The sequence below is a fragment of the Agelaius phoeniceus genome, chromosome 1 (genome assembly GCF_051311805.1).
Source record: "Agelaius phoeniceus isolate bAgePho1 chromosome 1, bAgePho1.hap1, whole genome shotgun sequence".
NCBI classification, from domain to species: Eukaryota; Metazoa; Chordata; class Aves; order Passeriformes; family Icteridae; genus Agelaius; species Agelaius phoeniceus.
This window is the reverse complement of record NC_135265.1, coordinates 49,610,502-49,634,618: the sequence shown is the minus strand read 5'-3', so window position 1 is coordinate 49,634,618 and position 24,117 is coordinate 49,610,502. Positions and strand designations below refer to the sequence as shown.

At 39.6% G+C, this 24,117-nt stretch overlaps 1 protein-coding gene across 12 annotated transcripts in view; it reads left to right on the top strand.

Annotated features, from left to right (window-relative positions):
* ARPP21 (cAMP regulated phosphoprotein 21) overlaps nucleotides 1-24,117 on the top strand; it is a 105,087-nt gene that overhangs the window by 64,474 nt on the left and 16,496 nt on the right. For all 12 annotated transcript variants that reach the window (XM_054631375.2, XM_054631426.2, XM_054631418.2 and 9 more), the window contains one exon: nucleotides 3,741-3,867. In XM_054631375.2, the coding sequence (XP_054487350.2) occupies nucleotides 3,741-3,867 (127 nt within the window). The remainder of the gene's footprint in view (nucleotides 1-3,740; nucleotides 3,868-24,117) is intronic.

The window sequence follows — 24,117 nt, the reverse complement described above, 5'->3', positions numbered from 1 at the left end:
TACTTCAAACCTGCCTGGATATCAGCACTGTTAAGAGAAGGTAGAGTACCAGTCCAATGGCTGAATCAAGCTGTAAGCCAGTAGAAGGCAGTTTATGAAAGTAGTCATCCTGAAGTGTGTGTGGACTCCTGACCCTGCCACAAGGAAATAAACAAAAATAAACAGAGTACCAGTGAATTTCATGGGTGCTGCTGGAGAGCAGCCAGGGAGACACCCAGCCTCATAATGTGAATTTCATGGGTGCTGCTGGAGAGCAGCCAGGGAGACACCCAGCCTCATAATGGCTCCAGGCTGTATGTGGACAGAACAAAGCAAAAACCAGTGCTGCGCTGAGTCTCTGCACATCATCTAGGGACAAAGCACGTTAGAAAGAGGAGAAAGTAATGTCTGACTGTGCCATTTCATGAGCGTCTCTGAAGTGACACGCCCAGTCCCGTTCCCATTTAAGTTAAAATGTTGTATAGGAGAGAAAAACTAGAATGCAGTGGAATGGTCAGCCTACAAACAAGGTAATTATTAAAAATCATACTAAAAATTTATTTTCCACAGTGTCAAGGATTAAGATCAAAAAACTATGCTTTTAAACTAAAGAAGGTGGTATTTATTTAGGTTATAGTCTTAGAAGTGAATTTTTTTGGTAAATTTATTTTAGTTTTAGGGTAACCATACAGCTTCATTGGCATGCTTGTTAGTGCCATGGAAACCTTCTGGTTCTGTAAAGAAAATGTTTTACAAGCAAAAGGTGGAAGGTTGGATTGTGCATTTCACATGGGAATGCAACTCAAGTGTAATTTGGCATGTTGGCTGGCTGCTACAGAAATGTAATGTTTTTTGTTGAAGAGCACATAAGTAAACGTTTTAGTAACACTGATGTGATGAGAAGGTAAAAAATTCAAGAGGATCAGAGCAGATGATGTAAGTGATACTTGTTATCTCTGATCCCTCTAATTCCACTGTTCACCAAAGTAAAATCAGAAAGGAAAAATAACATTTCAACTACTAACACAGAGATGTACTCAAGATAAATGAGAATGGATCCTTCCAAGCCCCTCAAGCATAAAAGACCTATTTTAGATTATATCTATATTTTACACCAAGCCCTTCTTTTAATGTGTGAGCTTTTAAAAAACAAACCTGCCCCCTCACCAAACAAAAACTGAGCTAACAAAAGCAAAAACAACAACAAAACACACATAGACACAAAACCAAAAGAACTAATCCCAAAAAAGCCAAACCTCTTGTTTTCATGTCATGTGTGCATGACTACTGTCCAATTCTTTCATTAATATTTATAAGTGAAATTTTTTTTTTGCCCTTCTACTACTAACGTTTTTTTCATGCTGATAGATTGCATTCTCATAAACTTTTAAGTGGGTTGCATAACAAATGTACTCCAATGAATCGAGAAAATGAGAGCAAGGGAGAGAACCCTTTGACTAATGCTGAGGTTTTATGTGTGTGGTAAAAATAAAGGAGTGTATGCTTCAGTGTATATATTTTTTTGCTCAGCTGGTTCAACTATAAACCTGACTTCAAAACTTAGATTCTTCAGGTTATGTTTTAAGGTTAATACCTACAGAATCATTTCCAAAGAGATAATTCTTATTTTTCCCAAGTGCTCATGTTGTTTTAAATATCTAGGGGCTTGTCTGCACTGGAAAATGAGGAAGTGGAGGGTAGATAAAATAAATCCTTTAAGTGATATTAAGCTGCTGGCAGGATAAGTGAGAGCATTTCCACAGGGGTTTAATATTCTTTGGTTTGTAGAATATGTTAATAGAAAATAAAGAATATTTGAAAGAATGTCTGTTCTGTTCCCCTGCTCCAAGTCTGGATCAAATATTTGCATTGACTTGACTTAGAGTGGGTCTCCTCATTTCTTTCAAGCCTCCTGTAGCAGAGTGTTGCTGAGAGCAATCAGCTGTCCACGAGATGAGTTTATCACACTAAACTTTCCTGATCCATTGTTTATACTGCTTAAAGAATGATTTTGTCCCTTAAATGTGTGGGCCCACCTTCCTATTCCTTGTGGCTTTTCTTTGCAGAGAAACAAATTCATAATGGTGGTGTCCATTCTACAAAGGCATTTTGGTTTTGTTACGTTAGTCACTAACAAAACAAATGGCTTGAGGGCAGGCCATTAAGTGTCACTTGGTATTGTCTAGAGGGAGGGTAGATTACAACATTTTCCATTGTTAGACTCAGACTCATATAAGCAGAGAGAGGGGGAAAAATCAATTGTTTGAAAAGCAAATTAATAGACCTTGAACAATGGATGAGTGTTCAGCCTCTTGATTGACAGATGCTTTTGCCTGTCAGTTGGTCTGGGAGTTAACTTCACTGCCATCACCCAGTTTGGCTTTGTTAATCCTAACCCTTCTCCCACCAGTTACCCATTCAGTAGGCTTCTACTTGCCCAAATAGCAATCCATAGCCTATTCTTGTCTAGTCTTTTGTGTCTACACCATTTTTTTTTCCTCATCTGAAGCTGGAAATTTTCCAAGAAAAATTTCTGATCTCTCTTATGATGTCCTAGCAGTAGTTACCTTTACTCTGCTAACTTTATGGATGATCAAATTGAATGATCTGTATCAGGAATATTTCTTCCATGCAGATAAAAGTTGCAAAAATAGTTGTTGTTTTTGCATGAAAAAAAAAAAAGCTTTTGGTCTGACTCTGTGCATATGTCTATGTAGGATAAATGCTGTGCACAAAGTGAGAAAAAAAATTGTATGATTTATTAAGAAATGCTGACTGCTGTGGCAGAAGTTGAGAGAGAAGCAATGTTCTCCCAAGCCTGTGTCCCTCTGCAGTCTGTTCATACCATACATTGCCAAACTCTATCAGATGCCTTAAGTATCCCTGACAGCTGAAAATGAAAAATCTTGAGTGCTTTGAACTTGTGAAGGGTCAGTTGAAAGCTGTCTCAGTAACACTGGTGTGGCAAGTATAGGAAAAATCTTTTGCTTCAGTCAACCTCAAACTTTCACGTTCACCTGTGTGATAAGGAGATGTAGTACACGTTTCCCTGTAATGGCAATAATAATAGAAGAAAAAAGAAGCCCATCTAGCAGAACTTGCTGGCTTAATGCCTATCCTCAGCCTCTGCAAGAAAACATCTATGATTATTTTTTGAACTGTAATTGTTTTCATAACAAGAGCAAGAAAAGCTTTAGAGGGAAATCTTAATGTAAGGAGGGATGTACACGTTAAACAGAAGCATCAATCTTATAATTTCCTTACAAGTGTTAGGGATGCCACACTCCATCTTGCTCTCCAACTTGTTTCTACATGTTTGTGCTCCCGGCCATTCCTTGCTTTGACTGGACCATTTTGTCCAGAGTTCCTTTAATGGTTCAACATGCTGTCTGTATGTGTTAGGTTGATATGGAAGGTGTTGTTTGCATCTATTTTTCTGCAGCTTTTGATATGTTACTAAGATAAAATGTTATGTGATATTTTTTCTTTGGTATATATGTGTAGCTTTTTATGAATCCTATATTTTTTTCTCTTTCAATTAACATTTTTTTCCTATTTCTTGAAGGATCTGAAAATAAATGTGGGCACTGATAGTCCTTTTCCTAGCACAACAGCAATTCTTGAAGAGACAGGAGGGAAACCTCTTCTCTTGATTGTCATTACCACTAATATGCTTGATTTGAACTTCTGCTCCCCCTCCCTGTTTTGTTTTATTTTATGAATCTTTGATCTCTAGAGTTTACTGTTCTCTTTCTTTGCAGATGCCAGTCTATTATTACCCATCTGGTCAGTACCCTACCTCAACAACTCAGCAGTACAGACCCATTGCCTCAGTTCAGTACAACGCACAGCGGAGTCAACAGATCCCCCAGACTGCCCAGCAAGCAGGTATGTACATCTGGTACTCATTTCTTCAGCTGCTTGCAGTGCCTTTGCAGGTGAAACCTGTTGGTTGTGCTCTAATTGAACAGCAGAGAAGAAAGCTGGTTGCAGTTCTGTTTGAAAATACAGTGGAAATTAGAAATTGAGAAACCTTTTGTTTGGACATCCCGAGCAATGGAAGAGCAGGGGTTGCATCCTCCATCTCTGCTGTCCTGCATGCAGTGTCCTCATTGTCCATGCTCCAAGTGCTGGGCACAGAGAGAGCTGAGAAGGGAGATGGTGTGAGCAGTCACAGTGCACATTCAAGCCACCCATTGTGGCTGCCCTCTGTCATGGGAGCTCCTCAAGTGTTTGTACCACCCTACGTGGTGGGCAGGCCTGCTGTGATGCAGAAGGGGCCGGTTGTTCTCCACACCTTGTGCTGCGCCTGTGCCAAGGAGCAGCAGGGCTGTGCGTGGTTGGCGCCGTGGGGAGCGGCTGCCCGCAGCAGTGCGGCTGGAAGGGGGGCCGTTACACTGTAAGAGAGTGAGTAGCAGGTCTCACAGTGAACCGGTCTCTTTTCCTGCTGTGTCACGCCACCCTGGATCACTCCAGAGTAAGAGGGACAGAGGGGGAGCTGGGCTGGTGCGTGTTGGGAGAGAGCAGGAATTGTGGTAGTCAAGGAGTCATCGTATTTCAAGGGAATAAACAATTCTGGTGTTGGAGATTTTTTAAAATTTATTTATTTATTTCCTGTCTGTTTCTTTAGTGCACACCTTCCCTCATAGGGTGTCTCAAACAGTAACTCCAGGCGTAGGGGGAGGAGGTGGAGGGGTGGGTTTTGTTTTTCCAGATGTGCCAGGTAGAACAAAGCATTCATCATTCAATCTCAGTTTGGCAGAAACCCTTTAGAATGGCAAAGCAGATTCCCTGCAATAGCCTTGATATGGAAGTCATTTAAGATGCAAGTCAAGAGCCCAGACATGAGATGTGAACAAGACTTATGGGGTCATCCAGCTTGTCAACCTGTCTCCATAATGTGACTGCTGGCAATTTTGTTCCACTCTCTCAGGCGCTCAGGGAGACAAAGACACGGCAAACACAGCTATAACTAAGCAATTCATTACCTTTTTTTTATGCTGTTCTGTGTTCTAATAAAATTGGTGACATTTTGGTCAGTGTCAGTGGTGACTGACTGTGTCTGCTTTCATACTTTCATATTATACATTCCTGAGAGAGAAGAGGGAGAAGTATTGCACAAAGGTCATCTGTCTCTTCTAGCTTCTCCTGCCTGACAGTCTGGTACCATATTTATTATCTCTATATAGTGGATCCTTGAAACAAAGTGCAAATCAACTTAGATGACATTATCTAGATCTACTGTGTTGTTATAAAACCATATTTATCAGTTTAATGCTACATCTATAGCCTAGTGGAGAGTATGGTAAGTGATATACACAAGAGATGGTCTGATGAACAAGTGATGTTCCAGAGAAGATCCTAGTTTTGAAGATGTATTGTAGCACAGGAACTGTTGAGTGCAGACAACGCAGAGATGCAAATGCTAATTTTGTTTCAGTGTTTACTGCATCGTTTTCCTTACGTTTGGAAAACACGAGTCAAGGAGTTTGTGTAAAATCTCTAGCACATTGGTCTTTTCCTGCAATCTGCTCTTTGAGCTGCCTGCTCAGTTGGAAGTATTATTTTTATCTCTTGTTTAAAAATGAAAACATTGTGTCTACAGTTTAGACTCCCTGCTGTGGTGATGATTTTAAGTGTTTAGCTATTCTCAGATCTTGAGACATGTCTGAGAACAATTTTGCATGCTAGTTCATCCCTTTGGCCTCTGATACATCCTTTTCCCTAGTCACGGTCCCAGCGTGTGGTAAGTGTGACAGGAGCAGATTGCAGTTCCCTACTGATCTTGTTTTGGTGGTGGTGTAAGAATCGTTCAGATTTACTGCATCTCTTGGTATTTGGGAAACAAATAGCTGTGTATGACCAGAAAATAGCAATCCACAAGCAAGTGTTTCAGACTTCCATTTTCCTTCCAACACAGACTTAGCTTCAGATCAGCACATGAGGAGCCAGGGATAGCGAGGGACCAGAACAAGAAGCTATGATGGAAAATAGCATTTGTGAAACAGAGTATAGTACAGGAATACTCAGAATGGGAAAGGTGAACAGATGGGAAGGAGGCAGATGAAAACATGATTTCTGAAATGGTTTCCCCAAAGACCTCACATCACTTGCTGCTGCTTCAGAAAGAGGACGGCTGCAGTGCAGGCAGCCAGCTTGGCTCCCCGGACCTGCAGGATGGCAGGGCGAGCAAGGAGGGAACCTCAGCCTGGCAGCTCAGGAAATACTTTATTAAAATTAAAAGTCTGCCTGCCTGGAGGAGCTTTTGGAAGCTTTCAAAGCAACAACAAGGAGTTCAGATCTTACTTCCCCTACTTTGGGATGCAGAGGTCAAAGTTTCATCTAATGTTAGCAATTTGTTTTCATTTTTGTTAGAAAAGGTCTCTTCAGGATGAAGAGATATTGATGACTTTTACAGCAAACAGCTAAAGTAAAATATCTGCACAGCATCTGTGGTGGCTGAGGGAGCCTGTACTCTCTTGTGGCTCTGGAAGGAGAGCAATATTGAGTTAAAATGGCTCCAGGGCAGAAAGAAGGATGAGCTCACCTAAAATTAGATTAGAGCTCTGGCAGCAATAAATCATTTGGAGAGAAGGCTGAAAACATTTTGTGTGTTTATTTACCCTTTTTATTTTTATTTGCCTAAGCGCTGGCTTATGTGAGAACATAAGTGACCCATTTCTGGCAAAAGCCTAGTACAGTGTCCTCCATGAAGATTTTTTGTGCAAATGTCTGCCATTTGAATTATGTTCATTTCTGTTTGAGCCAAAACGTGGTATCAGTGTAAACAGAAATACTTTTGTTTCACTCATGCCATTGTTGCTTTTCTTCATTATGCTTTTTCTGCACCATTTTTGTGTTCAGAGCTGCTCAGTGCAAAGTTTTTCAGTGTTGCCATAGGGTGAGGCCAGGGTTGAGCTGGTGTCTGTCACACCATGGCATACATACAATGTCATAGGTGGATTCTTAAGGTGTGTTTCAGGCAGGTATTCTCAAAAACAGTATGCTCGTTTTTCAGACCATTTGGGTATGTTGCTGTTTAAACCATTGCTGCCCTCTGTAACAGGTGATACTGTGGAGTGCCCAGTTTTGGAAGCACATGGAAGAAAATATTATTTCTGTATTTGCATCTAGCAGTACTCTGTAAATTGCATGTCTGGCATCATCAGTATTTCATTCTTCAGTAATTATCTCTATTTTGATAGACTGATCCTAGTTACTGTCTGAGTAGAAAAATAGAGATGTATTGATGATAAATCAGTAATTATTTCTATTTTGTCATGACAGAAGAAGTCAGCAATGTTTTATTTTATATCTGTGTCTCTATTTTCTCCTATTTTAGCAAATGCTGAGCACTTTGAGGATTTTTCATCTCTGAAGTGCTTCATAAGTATAAGCGGGATAAATACATGAGTATTATCTTCGGATATGCAACTCTTATTGCTGTTCACAAATGAACAAGCTGCAACAAATTACATTATTTTTTTCTTTCTCTGGTTCATTGTTGTATGTTTGCCTCATGTTCCAGATAATTTCAGAGTGCAACAGAAATTTTATGGATAAAATAATATTTATCTTCTTGCTTGGGCCTAGTTCTAAGAGGCTGTTAGCTTGATTCATCATGCAGTTGTAAGGTAAATGTCTGTGGAGTGTGTTTTGCATCAGCAATGAAATAATCTTTTGAGGAGATTAAAGCTAAGATCTTTAGTAGATCTTTATGTAGCTATAGTGCTTTGATAGTAAGTTTTCCTGCCAAAACTTTACACTATAATATTTCCAAACAAAATAAGATGCTATTTGACATAATTTGTTGTTCTGTAATTCTGGCAATTAATGTAAGGATGTTAGGATTTCTCATAAATTCAAGAATCAACAAATAATGCCATTATAACCTGTTTCAGGGCCCAGATATCAGGAGAATACTCAGAGAGAATAGGAAATGTCTCTATTTTTTTTCCTAAAAGCCACATATTTGCTTGTGTACAGTAGGCAAAGAAAGTCCTAATATGAGGAAAGTGAATACCTGAACATTGTCTTGGGTGTACAATCCTTTCTTAACCAGTGCTCATGGATCTTCTGTAAACAGCAAGTGTTTGTCTTGAAGAAAATGTTCCTGATGGAGAGCAGTATTATAAGCCTTTACAGCTTCCAGTAAAGTAGAAGAGGTAATTGTCTCTTAAATGCACCTCTGAAACAAATTTTAAGTGAAGACAAAATGTACCTTAACAGAGTCCATAAATTTTTTTTAGGTAGGCATCAGAGTCAAATAGACAATGAAATACTGAATTTTTGTTTAATTTAATCATTTCAGTGTCAGCATAATTGAAGAGTGTTAACTTCAAGCCTCTTTTATCCTCTTTCTCTTCTGAAAGCATTTGTCACTATAAGCTGATACTTAGTGGGAAAAAAAATGGGGGAAGGGAAATGTGCAGCACTAAAAACAAAATTGGTTTGTTATCGTGGTCATTAGAGAACCTTATAAAGAAAGATTGCTGCTTTCTACCTTCATTAGCAACCTGACAGGAGCTCATGGTCCATGATGGATTTGTTTGCATAATTCTGTCTATAATTTCAATGCTTATATAAACATAAACAACTTCAATTTTTAAGTATCTAATTATCTGAAGAAACTGTCTCTCTAACAGTAATTGCTCGCTGTGTTATTGAAACAGATTTGTATGGAAGGTGTCCATCTGTGTTCAATGCTATTCTTTTCAGCAGATACTGCTGCTCCTAAAAAGCAGTACAAGGGGGGTGAATCTCATTTTCACAGAGGCTTGACAGGAATAGGAGGGACAGAGCCCTACTGTTCTAGATACATAAATGTAGTGCTATGCTCATTAATGTTGATGGAAGACTTTGAAATTTATAAGAATTTAGTGAAATAGTATGACCAGATCAAGAAGGAGTTTGGACCAATTTCAGTCGGACTAAGTTCAAAATTGTGATCTTGAAGTGATCCACACCAATGTTATTAGTTTCTGTTCAAGTATTTTATGTTTAAATTATCCAGAAGCTTAGAGCTTTACCTACAAGCATACTTCCATTTAGACAGGATGTCTCATCCTGGGAGGATGTCAGGTAGCCCATGCTACCTGAAATTTTGTGCTCTGGATTTCATTCTTCTTACTGCCAGAGAGGATGCTGTGAACAAATAGTTCATTCAAGACTTTTTGAGAAGGTTCCTGAATGAGTCAGGATTCAGGCTTAATTTTTTTTTTCAATTTCTAGTCTTAAAACCACTAATCCTTTTGTCTTTCTGACTTTATGCAATACTGCTGCACCAGTACTGAACCAGCATTCAACTTTATAGAATATCTGTAATTTAAATTAATAGCAGAATTAATACTATCACACTTCCTACAGCATACCTGACTCTGAAAATTAAAAGATGAGATTACTTTTGTCAGAAAGCTTTGTTCTTCCTCAAATGACTTGTTTAATTATTCAGCATTCACACCAGGAGAGAGGAAGTATTGAGGGAAGAGAACACTGGTAGGTTCAGCAGCTAGAATAGTCTTAAGACAGGCACTTATTTCTGGTTTTCTTTCAAGGCATCACAAGTTGTCTTCAACTTCTCTAATACTAATTAGAATTTAAGCCATTTCTGACAGCATTTCTAGTGTTTCAAAGTAAAATACAAATTTTTTCATTTTAATTTCAATCTAGAGAATGTGTTAGTCTCATGTGTGTTAATACACAGGAGCAACAGAGAGAGAAGAATATTTCTTATAGTGTTGTACAGTAGACAGAACTTCAAAATAGCCTTTGTAAAAATTACAGAGGCTGTAAGATAATGAAAATAACATACTAAGGTATTCAACAATGTCTACAAAGAATCTTTGTATTTCTGGCTTTTCTTTGCCAAAAAGAGTCATACATCATCTCTGCTGCTAATTTTGTGTTGGATCAATGTGCAGTGCTCCTACTTCTTGCGGTGGAATTTTCCAACACTGAATAATTGAGAGGTTTATATTGTAGTCCTTGAGAGCAAAGGCAGATTTCATCCTTTTTTTTTTTTTTTTTTTTTTCCCTTTTCTGATACCGCCCTGCCATCGGCAGAACTAGTGGAGCCCTGCCATTGGCAGAAATGCTAGAAAGCCTTTCTGGAGGAGCAGAAGCCATCTCCAGCTCTGCTTCAGGCACGCTGCTCACAGGAGGTCTGCAGACTTTGGGGCTCACTTCTCTGTAGCTCTTCTGCAGATGAAAGCATGCAGCAGGGTGCAGAAGTGGAGGGCTTTGGGGTCTCAGCTAATAATGGAAAAAAATCTGAATGTACAGCAGAGATCTGCACTGCGGGAAGGAAGAGCAGGGAGAGCTTTTGCCTCACAGTTGCTATTGATTGAGGATTTAAGAATCGAAGCACATTTTGCAGTTGTAAAACTCCACAGAACAGGACACATGTTTAGATTGGGAGGCAGTAGAAGAATCGTGTGTGAGTATGCTGGAGGAAGAGGCCACACTGTGTGTTCAATGTTAGGGCAGAGGAGCTCAAGAATAATGTCACAGTAACTGAAGCAGTGCTCTGCTAACCAGTCCTGATATATTATAAAGTCCCAGTGTCTTTACCTGAATTTTGTTCAGCCTTTGTCACAGGCTCTTATTGTTTACTTAAACTACCCACAAGAACAGCATCCCTCTGCAATTGCAAGGATATTTTTATTTATACTCACCAATGGTAGTTATGTAGAATGTATGAATTTATATAGCAAATGAGCAATTTTTGAAAGTTCTCCTTTGTTGGTTTGCAAGTGAAATAATGCTGATAGTATGGGTATGTGAAAGAGGCAGCCCTTGAGTCTTCCCAAAGAAAGCAGCTTGTTTCCTTAGCAGCTGGCAAGGATATGTGATACCTCATCCAAAAAGTTCTTCACCTCTTCCCCAGGTCCTGCTCTCTGTTGCAGCTCACTCATTATGCACCAGAGCAGAAAGCATTCCTGCAGCATGAGCTAATTGTAATGCATGATGGCTGGGAGCTGTCATTGGTATTGAACAGAAAATAAAAAAAAATTGAATTTGCTGTCTGAGTGTCTGGCTCTAACAACAGCTTGATTATTTCTGTTATTACTAGTAATACATAGCCCCTGCTGAGGTTTCACTTCCCGTGGGTATCTCTGGCATTTGTCATTATGAATGATAAGGATAAACACAGGTTTTCTTGCTGCAGACCCTGGTGAGGGTTCTTTCATGTCTGATGGGATGTAGATTGAGGAAGGAAAGAGGTGTTTCTTTATTTGGCCTTGGTTGCCAATCCTAGGACTTTGCTGTAAATGTGAGTCATTTTATGTTAATTCATTCCAGAATGGAGAAATAAAGCTGCTATTTCTGCTTCTGCTTATGTGTTGGTGGCAAGACATGACTATGACCCAATCAGAAATCTTACTTTCAGGATGGAGAGACAAACAAGCAACACTACTCAATATGTTGAACTGCAGTTCCTTGTTCCACAGTGCCTTTTTTAGAAGTTTGAATCCCTAGTGCAACGAGTAATGGGAAGTCAGATAAGCTTTTACAGTTTCTCTGAGAAGAGCTGAGATTAAAAGTGCTTCAACACAGATTTTCATTCTGAATTTTTACATATTTAATTTAACTTTTCTTTTCAATGCAGTTCCCAGGATCCTAGTGTGTTGGTTACAAATGTGGTCTTTTGATTACAAATGGTCTTTTGATTACTGTCATGTAAATGCTTAAGGACAAGGCAAAAAAAAGAAGCCATGCTGTGCAATGTTTTTTGTCATACCAAGGAGCTACAGCGAATCTTAAGACACCTCCTAACTAAGAACTAGGTATGAAGAAATATGAATATGAAGAAATTTTCTTTTTCACTCCTGGGACCAGGAAGAGAGCTTGCAATCAAGGCTAAAAGAATGTTAAGGCAGCTGCCATGGTGGCCATCCAGTTCAGGGCTGTTTTCCACCTCTAAAAAATGCTCTTTAGCTTAAGTAAATCAGAAATAAGAAAGAAAAAGCTTTTACTGTGGCAGCTGTTTATTCCTTCCCACCTGTAAAAAGCTGGGCATACAAGGCTGAGAACAGGAAGCATATTTTTGGTATTGTAGATGTAAGGTCCAAGTGTGTTTTCCTAAATGTTAGTGTTTGGAGTAATTTGTGGATTTGCTACTTTTTGAATTTCTCATTGTCTTCATTCTCGGTGTTCCTTAGATTTGCCTACACAATGAAAACCCACAGCCATCATGAGACAGGGGTAGTGGACTTTGCCTGAAAATACCAGCAGTCTTTTTCTTGTAGCAAATAATCTCTTTCTGAAGGACCTTAGCCCTGGGTCATTGCTTAAGGAAAAAAAAAAAAGAAGAAAAAAAAACCCCAGCCATTTCTGAGCAAGCAAATATTTAGGCTATGTGTATGTATATATAAATATATATATGTATGTATGTATGTATGTATGTATTCTTGCTCTTTCTGTCAGTCTGTGTTATCAAAACATTTTGTTATGTGCTTCAGCACTGTCCTCAGGGCTTCCAAGTAGCATGCTGGTAAAACAGAACATCTTCAATGGCATCTGCTCAACATTGCTGCATTTCCAGCTTTCTCTTTGTTGAGAGTACTTTTCATCAGGTACTGAGTCTGCAAGAGTGCAGACCTTTTTACAGGTCCTACAAATGAACCTCCACAAACTGAATTTTTAAGGTTCCCAAGTACTACTATATAGAATAAGAAAAAGAGAGGAAATGTATTAAATTAGAAGAAGCAATGTGCTACTTCAAAATGATTGCGGGATTAATAGTTTGTATCAAATGGCAATTTTAATTCTCTCTCAATTGGAGAAATAGAAAGCAATTAATCTTCTGTAGCACATTGTGAAAAATTAGGGCTTCTACAGGATCTCAGTGAAACTGTTCCTTCACTTAACCTTGAGCTGGGCAATAAATAATTATAAATGCAGCTACATCACAAGGCAAAAGTAATTTGGTGAAATAGAATTATCATCTAATGCAGGAATAAGAAACTTGAATTAGGTTTCCTGATGTTCTTTGTTCCAGAAGAGTATGAATTTGATTGTGATTTGCACATAAGAGAGTGGAGCTGGGTTTTACAGCGCAGATTTTATACCCAAACTATCACAAGATGATTTATATTGCAATGTTGACATAGGCAAATGCTCTTGTGCTCTCTCAGCTAAAACTCACATAGAGCCTCTGATGAAAGGACTTGTTTTACAGAGGGAGAAGGTAATGTCCAAGGTGCACGGATGCATTAACAGCTGTCAAATATTTTCTTGCTCTTCACTAAGAGCTCCCTACCATCAGTACTGCCTTCCACAAAATTTTCAGTGGGTCCATTCATATAAAGTTTCTGTTCCACTGTGGCGTGCTGCTGAGGAGACTGAGGATACAACAGAGAGCTGCTTCATCCCGAGCTTCTCTCCTGCCCACAGTGCCATTCCTTACAGCTCCCATGCATGCCTTGCAGGTCCCAAAGCAGTGTTGTCGCTTCACCTTGGGACTTTTCAGCCAAGTCAGTGGAAGCTGGCCAGTGAAAGGATCAATGAAGCATGTGTGAATGGGTCAGCAGTTCATATCATGGAGCAGTGCACAGGATACTCTGGTAAGGAGAGGCAAAGGATGTGAGAAAAAAAACTAAATGCAGGAGTGAAAAGAGCTGTATTTTTTTAGTGCAGAACCATGCCTCAGCATATTGCTCCACTAGAGCAATCGGCAGGAGCTATTCAAGCCCCAGGCTAATTCCATAAAAATGGGAAGCCATGAGTTTGTTTTGTCAGTTTCTGTTCAGGAAGAAAGCATTCCTAAATATAATAAAGCAAATATTATTCTGCTTTTCTTTGAATTGTTCATCTCTGTTCCCAGAAATCTGTCTTTGCAGTATAAGGAACAAGAAATTTGTTCCTAGAAAAAACAGCTAACAATGGCAGTGGGTTTGTAGGACATTTTTGAGTCTGCACACTAATTTCATGGAGATAATGTATGTCTGGAGTGAGCCATATTTGTACTTCCCTGGTGGACGCTTCACAGTGATTAAGACTCATCTACTTTTACCCATTTTTTCTTGGTGTTGATAGAGTGCTGTGGAGCATTTACAAACTAAACTGAAGATTTCTTTCTTTTATAAAATTTAAATATATGTGATGTACAATTGCTCATGCACTCTTAGTTTCCTCTCTGGAAATGTGAGACTAACCAAATGGCTGCAAAGGCTGATGTGGTGTATCAAAAGTTATGGAACTAAAGAAGGTATGGAATAGAAGATACAGAACTAACTTTTGTACCTTCCCCCACACACACACTTTTCCCCTCCTTTGATGTATTTATTTCTTCCATTATAAGGAAAAATGTAGAAGTGCAAAGCTAATCATTTTTTGTTAAAGGCTATGTGTGGTCTTAAATCAATTTGAAACCTAGAGGAAGAGGACATTTAGTTCAGTATCTGTCTGCTCAGTCTACTTGGTCCTGATTGCTGCATTGCATAAGTTTGGAGTGGTGTTTGGAATGCATTAGACTGCTTTTTTTGCTATAATGTGGCCCATTGTGTATTTAGAAAGGTATGATTTATTGGAGAAACAGGTGTGTGCACATGGAAAACCAATTTGTCTTAGAGAGTTATTTCTAGATGACTAGAAAAATGTTGATTCCAAGTAGGCCATAATTAATCAGCAAGAAGTCTTTTCCTGAGTTTCCTCCTGTAGGTAAACAGACTCAGGACATCCATCAAATTGAAACTGAGAGAATGAGGGGGGAACAGCCTGAGTCTCCAGTTAGCAAAGCAGTTGTATTTCTTTGAAGCAATCCCAGCAGGGTGCTTTGCTGAGTGATTGCAAAATTGGCTTCGAAAACAAATCCTGAATTTCTTATTTTTATAGGTTTTTTTAAGTTTTAATATACTTCTGGTGGCTGCTGCATACCAAGAAGGTGAACAATGGCACAGAAAATGGGCTGATAAACCAAAATCTTTCTCTGATTTCCCCTGAAGTGGCCTCACACCTTTTCTTTCATCTTCTTTTCATTATGTTGTGGTGTGCAAGTCTATCAGTAGTTACTTAGGGAGCTCTAATCATGCTGAGCTCACTAAGCACAAAAGTAAATGTCAAAAACTTCTGTTGATTGTCTGGTTTAAAGCAGCTTTGTCACAGTGCTTTCAAAAGCTTTAGGTCTGGAGATGTTTGATCTGGAGATGAAACAAGTGGTAGCCTAGTTTTTATGCTATACTCTAGTAATCTGAAAATCTCAGTAAGTTTTGTTAACTGTAAATGTGATTTCACTTGATTTATGTCTGTTTTGTGCTGTGAGAGATCTGTAATGCTGAGAGAGGTAGGACTTGCACTGCACACTGTGCTGGCCATAGAGCAGGGGTGGATATTGGTGGATCTGCTCTGCAGGTGGTTGATTTCTGATTTTGCTTTAGTAGATGCAAGAATATGTCATTCATCTTCTTGTTCAACAGTTTGGGAATTAGAGTCACTTTATAATACCTAAAAGTCAAAGACCTCCCAGCTATCCTTCATTTAGGGTAAGGTCCATAGAGCTTAATGATTAGAGGATCTGCAGGGAACGTGCAAGCTTTCTGGATGTGGACAAGGGGGGAAAGTTTGAGTGTTCATGGTAGGAATCAGCCCTCAGAAAAGCACCTGCTTAATTTGCAGGACTTGACTTTTCAAAAATCTGAAGAACTAGCTTGTTGGCATGAATCCCAGAAGTCCAGCAGTTAGGTGAGGTCATGCATGTAAGGTTGTGCTGTAAATGAGGAAAAGCCATAATCAAAATTGTTATTCAGTTCCTTAGGTAAAGGTCATGTGTCACATCTTTCTAGTGGTTTTGAAACTAGGTATAACTTTAGATTAATTTTCCAAAAATGCCTATGAATTGCTTAAGAAACTCCCATAGTCTTGATGTACAATGAAGATAGTAAAAGCACTGTTTCAGGATTCAGTATATTAGCTGAATGTTTACCTTTGCTCAGAAATTGGCTATCCAAGCATTTTCCATTGCTTTCTAGTGTCTAAAGAAGGACTGAATGAAGATGCTGAATCTGTCTTTTTAAAATCTAGTTTATCTGAACACCTGCAATTTCTACAACTCACTGTATCCGTCCCCCTAGGAACACAGCCTGTGGACTGCTGGTGTCCTTGGGAGGATATGTGTTGGGCCCAAGAGCTGTCCTTCATTGCATGAATGTTGGGATCTTCCTAGGCAGAACTGTGTGTTTCCTTAGGAACAGTGAATTCTTCTTGGATCCCAACTGGCCAGCACCTGATTTTTTAACACTTTTAATACAAATGCTTTGTAATGACCCCAAGACAAGTTTGTGTGGAGTTTTTTTCCTTTTTTTTTTTCTTTAGTCTGCCTTGTGTCCATCTGTTTCTTTCCAAAGATGAACCTCTTTATATAATTCACAAAAGCCCTACAAGTGTGCCTTCTGAGTAAGAGGAGAATGTGCTTAGGTATCTCTGTTCTCCCCCATATGACTAAACAAGGGGGAAAGAAAACTTGTGGCTTCCAGCACCACTCTCCCCAGGGCAGGAGGTAAACATTTGACAAGATGTCTGCCCTTTTGAAGAGTCCCAGCAAAAGCAGATGCAGATTTCATCGAGGCTTGATCTTTTGAAATTCACTTTGCCTACTCAGCCAACTTCTCACAGGATTTTTCCCACAGCTCACAAAGGATCCATCTGGAGAAAATTGCTAAGCAATGTTTACCAATCCATCTGTGCTCTTGAATGTCTAGACCTGTGTAAGGGCTGAGGTAAAGTCTTTATAAGCTGTCATGCTGAATACCATTTTGAAGTTCTCCTGTCATTTGCAACATAGGAAATGTAAAGATGAGAAATTCTGCTGAGGCATTTTTCACATTCATTCGAATTCTTCAGCAATTTTTAGGGCAAATTCTGTTGTAGTATATATGATTGTTAGGTAATTAAATACTGCATCTCATTCATATGTGCCTATGTCACTGGAATTAAGGTTGTAGGGTCTACTTTTGCATTGCCTTTTTTCTGATTTCTAAATATTTAACCTTTCCCCCTGATGCTCTCCAAGGCCACTCAGACACAAATGCATCGACCTGTATTCCCATTTTTGAAAGCTGGAAATATGACCTCTAAAGAGAATGCAGCTATAGCCAAGCAATGACAAATTTCTTCCAGTTTTCAGTGCTTGATTTTCATCCCAGGGATCTGTTTGTCTCTGTATAGTTGTCAGTGTGTGTTGTTTGCTGCAGATTTATTTATCAAGCTTTTTCTTACAGTTCATGCATCCCTAACTTGAGGAATAATGCAGTTCTCTGCTGAAGTGTCCTTCAGTAGTGAAACTGCTGTGATCACACTGTGGAAGAGCAGGGTTGGCACGAAGGGAATCTTGGGGAGTATAAGATTTCTCTTTACTTTGGACCTTAGCTTCTGCTGGTGTGAGCTGACATTTGGACAGGTGCATCCGCACAGACCATCCTGCACCATCAGAATTCTGATTTGCTTGCAGGGTTGGGAAAGAATGGTGCTGCATACTAAAATATGTGTAGGCTTTTCATCCTGGCTACTTCAACCTTTGGTCTTGAAAAGCAGATTATTATCTATTGAGTAAGAATTGTATTTGTATTCTGGCAGTATGTTAAAATAGAGCCTTAGCAAAGAGACACCAGTTGCCCTTGCCTGAGAAGTAATATTGATTTCAAGAAGATGAAGAAGCTTTTGTCTTCTTGTTACAAAAGATTGTAATATTGACATAACAGAAACTGAAAAATTGAACATAATGTAGTGGGGAATTTTCCTTTCATTTGAAGGACAGCACTGCAAAAACATTATTTATAGTTACTAGGCTGTAAAAGCATGTGGCAAAATACTCTCAGCTTTTATACTATATTTACCTTCCAGGACAGCTTTCCAGAACCATTGTCTTAGGCCTGGGAATCCTGCTACTATTTTCCTTGGAGACCTAGGGAACCTGACGTGTATGGAGGATTTCTAGTTTTTGTGTTGTTTTTGTTGCTGAGGCCACAAGTTAAAGCCATGACTAGGATATTATTGAATACCTAGTAAAAGTGAAGGGGGTGGTGGGGACAGTATACCTCAGCAAGTTTCAGAGACCAGATTTTCTCCTTTCCTTTTGATGGTGCTTTCTGTGGAATCTTCCCTTGCAAAGAGAATAATGAAATCATAAGTCCATCACACTATTAAAAGACGCTGGGTTTTGTTCTGTAATGAGATCTCAGAGGCCCAGGACACCATTCCTGCTCTCCCTTGGGAAGAAAAATGAGCTGCAGCTGCAGCAGCTTGGCTGGCTGCTGTGGCCAGAGATGCTGGGAAGCTGTCAGAGGAGTTGGAGATGGAGCAATAGGTTTCCAGTAATTTTGGCTCTTTAGACAAAATAACATCTGTGCCCATAAAAAGAAGTTATCCTTCCAGGGAAGTGTCCTGAAAGACATTTCAAAGCCTGCAGTGTAGAAATGGGGTTTTGGGAAGAAGACAGATTCGGAATGTATTTAAGAGTGAAATCTTCAGGGAACAGGGGATAAAGTGAATTGTTTTCTGGGTTGGAGTATGTGGGAGGAGTATAAATAAATATCTTCTGGTCACTTTTACTGTGACTGCTGGAATGGTGTGAGGGTTATTTCATTGCCTCAGGACATCAAGTCACAAGCAGGTGATGGGACAGGGAGGGGTATTGCTGTTTCTTCTAAATAAAGACAACAGGCTGTAGCAATGACTGCTGTCTCCTACCCAATTTGCAGTAGAGGGGGATTATCCCTCCCCTGCTCAAAGGTAAAGTTTAGCAGAATATTTCTGGTTTTTTGGTAAAGTAGAATTTGAGGAATGTTGTGAACATTCCTTTATTTAAAGTGAAAAACACAAATCTGAAATGTATAGGCAAAAAAAAGAAAGGGGGGAAGTGCATTCCTTGTTACAGTTTCCATATCTAAGTTGTTGTTGAAGGAACAAAAATGCACTCATTCCTTTTCTTGCTTGAGGTAATCTATTTATGCCTTGTACCGTAGAAAAAATTTGTAATTACACTGTATGAAGCTAATTCTTCTACGCTGAATTAAGTTTAAAATAATGTTGAATCCATATTTCCATTAGCAAGCAATGAAAAAGCTATTAAGACTAAGGCTTAACACATAATCAGTTCAATTCCTGCAAATGTTTCTACAGAAGCATGGTGCTGCAGAGCTGTAAATAAATTGAAGTGATAGCCTGAAATGTGCTGTAGTATCTGTGCTACCTAAAATTTCAATTCAAGAAAAAATGTTTTTTCTTCTATTAGATTAGAACTACAGGGGGGGAAGGTTCAAAGAGGTACCAAGCTCTTTTTTCCTATATGTTTTAGGAAAATTGATAGTTTTATCAAGTGATAGTTTTATCACTTTTGCATTTTCTCCAAGCCCCCATCTGTAGAGAAAGCATTTAGCTCATTTACTTTTAAAGTATCAATCCATGTATAGGTGTTTTATATCCTTTCAGTTACAGTGTCAGTGGGCCATTTTTCATTCAGAGCCTGTAAATACAGAAAAACTCCAGAAATGGCCAACTTCCACTAAAAAGTTACTCTCAGACTCATTCTGTGAGCATGCCATATGCCTGAGGTCCTCAGGTTATACAGTAATGGGTATCACAGAAATAGGATAGATACTCATTATCACTTCCCAAGGGAGTGTTTTGGATTAAATAAGTTAAAAATTCCCAGCAGGCAGGAAGTCTTTGTTAAATGTGCTTTATTTTTTGCAGATGAGCTCATTACAGTATAATGCTGATAAACTTCTTTTGATCCATGGCAAGATGTAACTGCTTTGGCCTAGCCATTAATTCAGGACACAAAGATGTGCTTACCAGTGTGTTAGAATGGGAGGACTGCAATAATTGGAGGCAGATAGAATTTATTAAACTTTCCTCTAGTTGTATGAGAGGAGCCTGGGACATGGCTCTCCATAGCACTGCCTAGGGCTGTGTGCTCTTCAAAGGACACTCCCTGAAGTACAGGTTGACTCTGAAGTCAGTCACTATCTATGCTGGTACATCAGAGGGCAGAATTTAGCCCAAAGTGTCTTAAAATAATTTTTCAATGCTTTACATTAGCAAAACCCTGCTGTGGGTTAAGGCATTGTCATCATGCTTTTTCTGTGCTCCTTTTCCAACGCTGCTCTGAGCCCTGGGAAAAGCGTGGCTTTTTCTGTGAGGTTGAACTGCTGTGATCAGTGAACAAGTGTGCCCAGAAACTTGATTCCCTTGCAGAAGGGGTGCTAGGGGTGCTGCAGGTGGTGACTGCAGTGTCCCCATCCCATCCTGGGTGTTAGCAGAGCTAAACCACGGCAGCTCTTGGGTCCCTTTGCCCACTGTGCCGAAGCCATGCAGTAGGTGTGCTCTAGGTCCATAGCCTGCAGCTTGCTTCAGTGCCTACAGCCTGGAAGCAGGAGGCACTTATTTTCCAGCTTCCACCCAAGAGGTAGTATCTAAATTGTGACCCTCTGAGCCAGACCTTGTTCCAGAGCCAATTTGTAAATTCTTTGTATGTCAGCTTTAGCTGGGAAGTCCCAACCAAGTCTCACCATTGTAACGTTATCTTCCAAAGGGCCAATGAAAATACAGCTTTGATGTGTTTCTTTTGGTGCTCAGATGCCATGGCATGTGAGGTATTATCCTGAAAGCCACATTATCACAGTAACTCAGGGCCTTTGGGCATCTGATGTTGCCAATTGCCTTCACTTCTTGCTGGTATGTAATTTATCACCAGCATGGCCTACCCTGCTAATATGCACCCTTTGTGGTCAGAGGCAAAGCTAATATACTTTCAAAGTGTATTTGAATTGCTTCCATAAATCACAGCTGTCACTGTGAGCGGTTTTATCACTTGCCAGAACAATATGTTATGCTCATGCTTTATAGCCTTGGTACTATTCTGAACTTCTATTTGTCTAAATTGTAATGCATCATAACTTATTTTATCAAACAAATTTGAGCAGCCCTAGGTTTTTTTATTATTATTCTATTTTTACATGGAAGCACTGTAAAGAAGAGCATTTTTATGGGACATGCTTTATAGTTGTAATTATTACTTTTTAGTAGTAATTAGTTCTAAGAACTCTAGCAGTTTGCTTTCTGTTTGTTAATTTTCATTCTTCTAAGAAGTTCATGCAGCTGGGGCAGCTTTGTTTTTGTAGCTCATTTCCTCTCCTCCTCTGCTGTGCAGCAGGAAGAGCCGCTACATGGCAGTCATGAGCCATGGAGTTAGAGATGGGGAGGAGGAGCCTCATTGCCTCATAGATTTTATTTGCTATCTGTTCAGAATATCCACCAAACTAATCAACTGTGTGGATTTAAAACAAAAAGGCTTGTGAAATCCAGAAAGCACTTGCAGGCAAGAACTGAAGGAGAGAGAACTCAAGGATAGTGTAGCAGGGAGGTCACGAGTAGTTATTTGTGCCTAGGGCGTAATTAGTGCCTTCATCTGGGAGTGCTTCCCCTGAGCCATAGCAAGCAGCTGGGAGCATGAGCAGCATGAGTCCTCAGACTCAGAGCTGTGCCTGGCTCAGGCAGGGCTGGGGAGTGGGACAGTTGTGCCTCAGCAGCCAGAGCCACCCACCTGGGCAGGGACCAGCTGTGCCCCCGCTGCCCACCCCGTCCCTGCCCCGGGCGTGCGGAGCGGGGCTGCTCCCATCTGCCAGCCCAGCCTCCCAGCCAGGCAGCTCCTGCTAACATCACTGAAACTCTGCACAGGTGCAAGCTCATCCATCATGTTTGTCTTCTTCTGCCATAGACTGAGATCTGTTTGTGCATGGGACCTGTGACTGGTTTAGGACTTCACTGCAATAAGAGACTCTCCTCAGCTCTTCGTTCTCAGAGATGCTCTGACATTAAATGAACTGTTTCCAGAACAGTAAAGTATCTCCTTTTTTTACAGCCATGCTTAAAATACCAGTGAATATTTATGAACCAATTTGCCATGGCTTCTCCTGCGATGGGAAAAAAAAAAGTGTTTTTTTTTTTTTCTTTTAATTGATGCAATAGCTCATTCCAGAATATGAGAACAAGGTCTATAAAGAAGTCAGTTTTATAATTAGAAAATTATTTATTTGCAGCAGATATATTTGCTAAAATGTGAAGATTGCAGTCCTCTGTTTTTTAATGTGAAAAAGATATGCTAATTGTTTAAAATTGAGCAGTGTCTCTGATGGAATTTTTTTAGCTGTAGATCAAGTTCTTTGTCATGAGCAGTAGTCTAAAGGTATGACTTAGGTTTGTCCTTTTACAGAAGTTACTGTTTATTCTCAAGGTTTGCACTCACAATGAGCAGTATTTGCTAAAGAATGTTCTGCAGATGTATTTGCAGATCCTGTGATTTTCTCTTTTCAAAAATTTTAGCTACACAAACATTTTCAGCAGATTGGCTAGGCACATCAGCTACCACTTCAGAAATGCATGTTGTAAATTTTACATGAAGAGACATTTTTGGCAGCTGCTTTGTGGTTTGACTTTGAGCAACCCCAGAAAGGGTATGTGAAATCATTTACCCCATCCAGACCACGTAAGCAAGAAAAAAGTATTTTAGCCTAAGGATGATTTGGAGGATGGAACTGTATTAAATTCAATGATTGCACATGGAGGAATTAATATATAATGAATATATTCTTCTGCCCATGTACATAGATTGTTTCATAGGATGAGAGGAACTATGGGTGGAGGATAGTCCCAATTTATGTGAAAAACAAAAAGCACTAAGAAACCTGTTTTTCCCACAGAAAACATCTCTCCCAGCTCTGCTGAGCCTGGGGAGCTGGCAGGTGCCTTTAGCAAGCATTGTAAAGCTTCTGTAAACTCTTCCAGTTTAATTTGAAGACATCCATTTGTATTGCATTGCTGACAAATTTCTGATTCACAGAGACCTGTAGTTAAGATTTTGCTTTGGCAGCTGACACTTGCTATGCCCTCTTCCTCACCTTCCTGCCAGTATTGACAGACTTTGAGCTCTGGGAATGTGGCCCTACCCCTTGCAGGCACTGCCAGGAAAAAAACCAAACAAAAAACAAAACCAAAACAAAACAAACAAAAAAAAAACAACTAAACAAAACAAACAAAAAAAAAAAAACCAAAAAACCAAACAAACAAACAAACAAACAAAAAAAACAACAAACCACCAGACTTTTTTTGGGTCAAAGAAGCATTCTTCATCTAACTGAAAATTTTACAAAGCTCTCTGTGTAACTCTTAGTTAATTCAGCACTTAAAGATCTCTCCTTATTATAGATTATATTGAATATCAGATGTTTTTCCATTGACTTTGTAAATTTAACATATAGCACTTTTCAGCACTGCTGGATTTCAAAATGTTTTACGAAGATGCCACCCCTCAAAACCTTATTTTACAGATGAGAAAACTAATAAGCAGAAAGAAGAAGTAATGCACTCAGAGTGTACTAGGTCCAAAGCAAGAGAAAAGCTATCAAAATTTATGATGTATGCAAGGAAAAAAAGTTCTGCTGCTGCTGGCTCTCAAATCTACCTTGACAACACACCCAGGCTGATCTTCAGTATTTATGCTGAGTTGAGGACTCCATATGTTTATGGTCTTTATTGTGCATTTTCCATCACTCTGATTGCTTAGCTGGCATCCATCAGGAATTCAGACTTTGCAAATACTTTTGGCCATGAAGATTGTAAACACAGCCTTGCTGGGGTTGCAAAATATTAAGTGTGCTGTGTGGCAGCAAATGCGCCATGGCAGGTCTGCCCCAGTGATTTCTGAGGGCAGACTTCACCCTGGAGAGACCCACAGCAGACAAAGGACAAATATTCAGAAGACTTTCCTACATTTAAATTTGTGCTATGCTTTGGGGGGTTTTTGCTAATGAAAGTATATTTCACATTATTTACAGTTGCACAGTTGCAGATACCTTGAGAGGAGATAAGGGGATCAGGACTGATCCTGTGGGTTTTGCAGAAGAAGTCTGCATAAAATGCTCTTGCTTGGCAGATGAGCCTTCTTAGGCTGTTGCACTGGGGGAGTTAACCAGCATCCTCTTCTGCAGCAATAACACTGGACCAGCTATGGTGAGAGTTTTCCAGCTAATGTGGTCTGAAGTGGAAGCTGGGGATAGAGAGGAGGTTTTGGTTCATGGAGCTGACTTGAACCATGTTCTGGCTGGCCATTATGACATCTGTTGACCAGGGACCTGGTTCCAA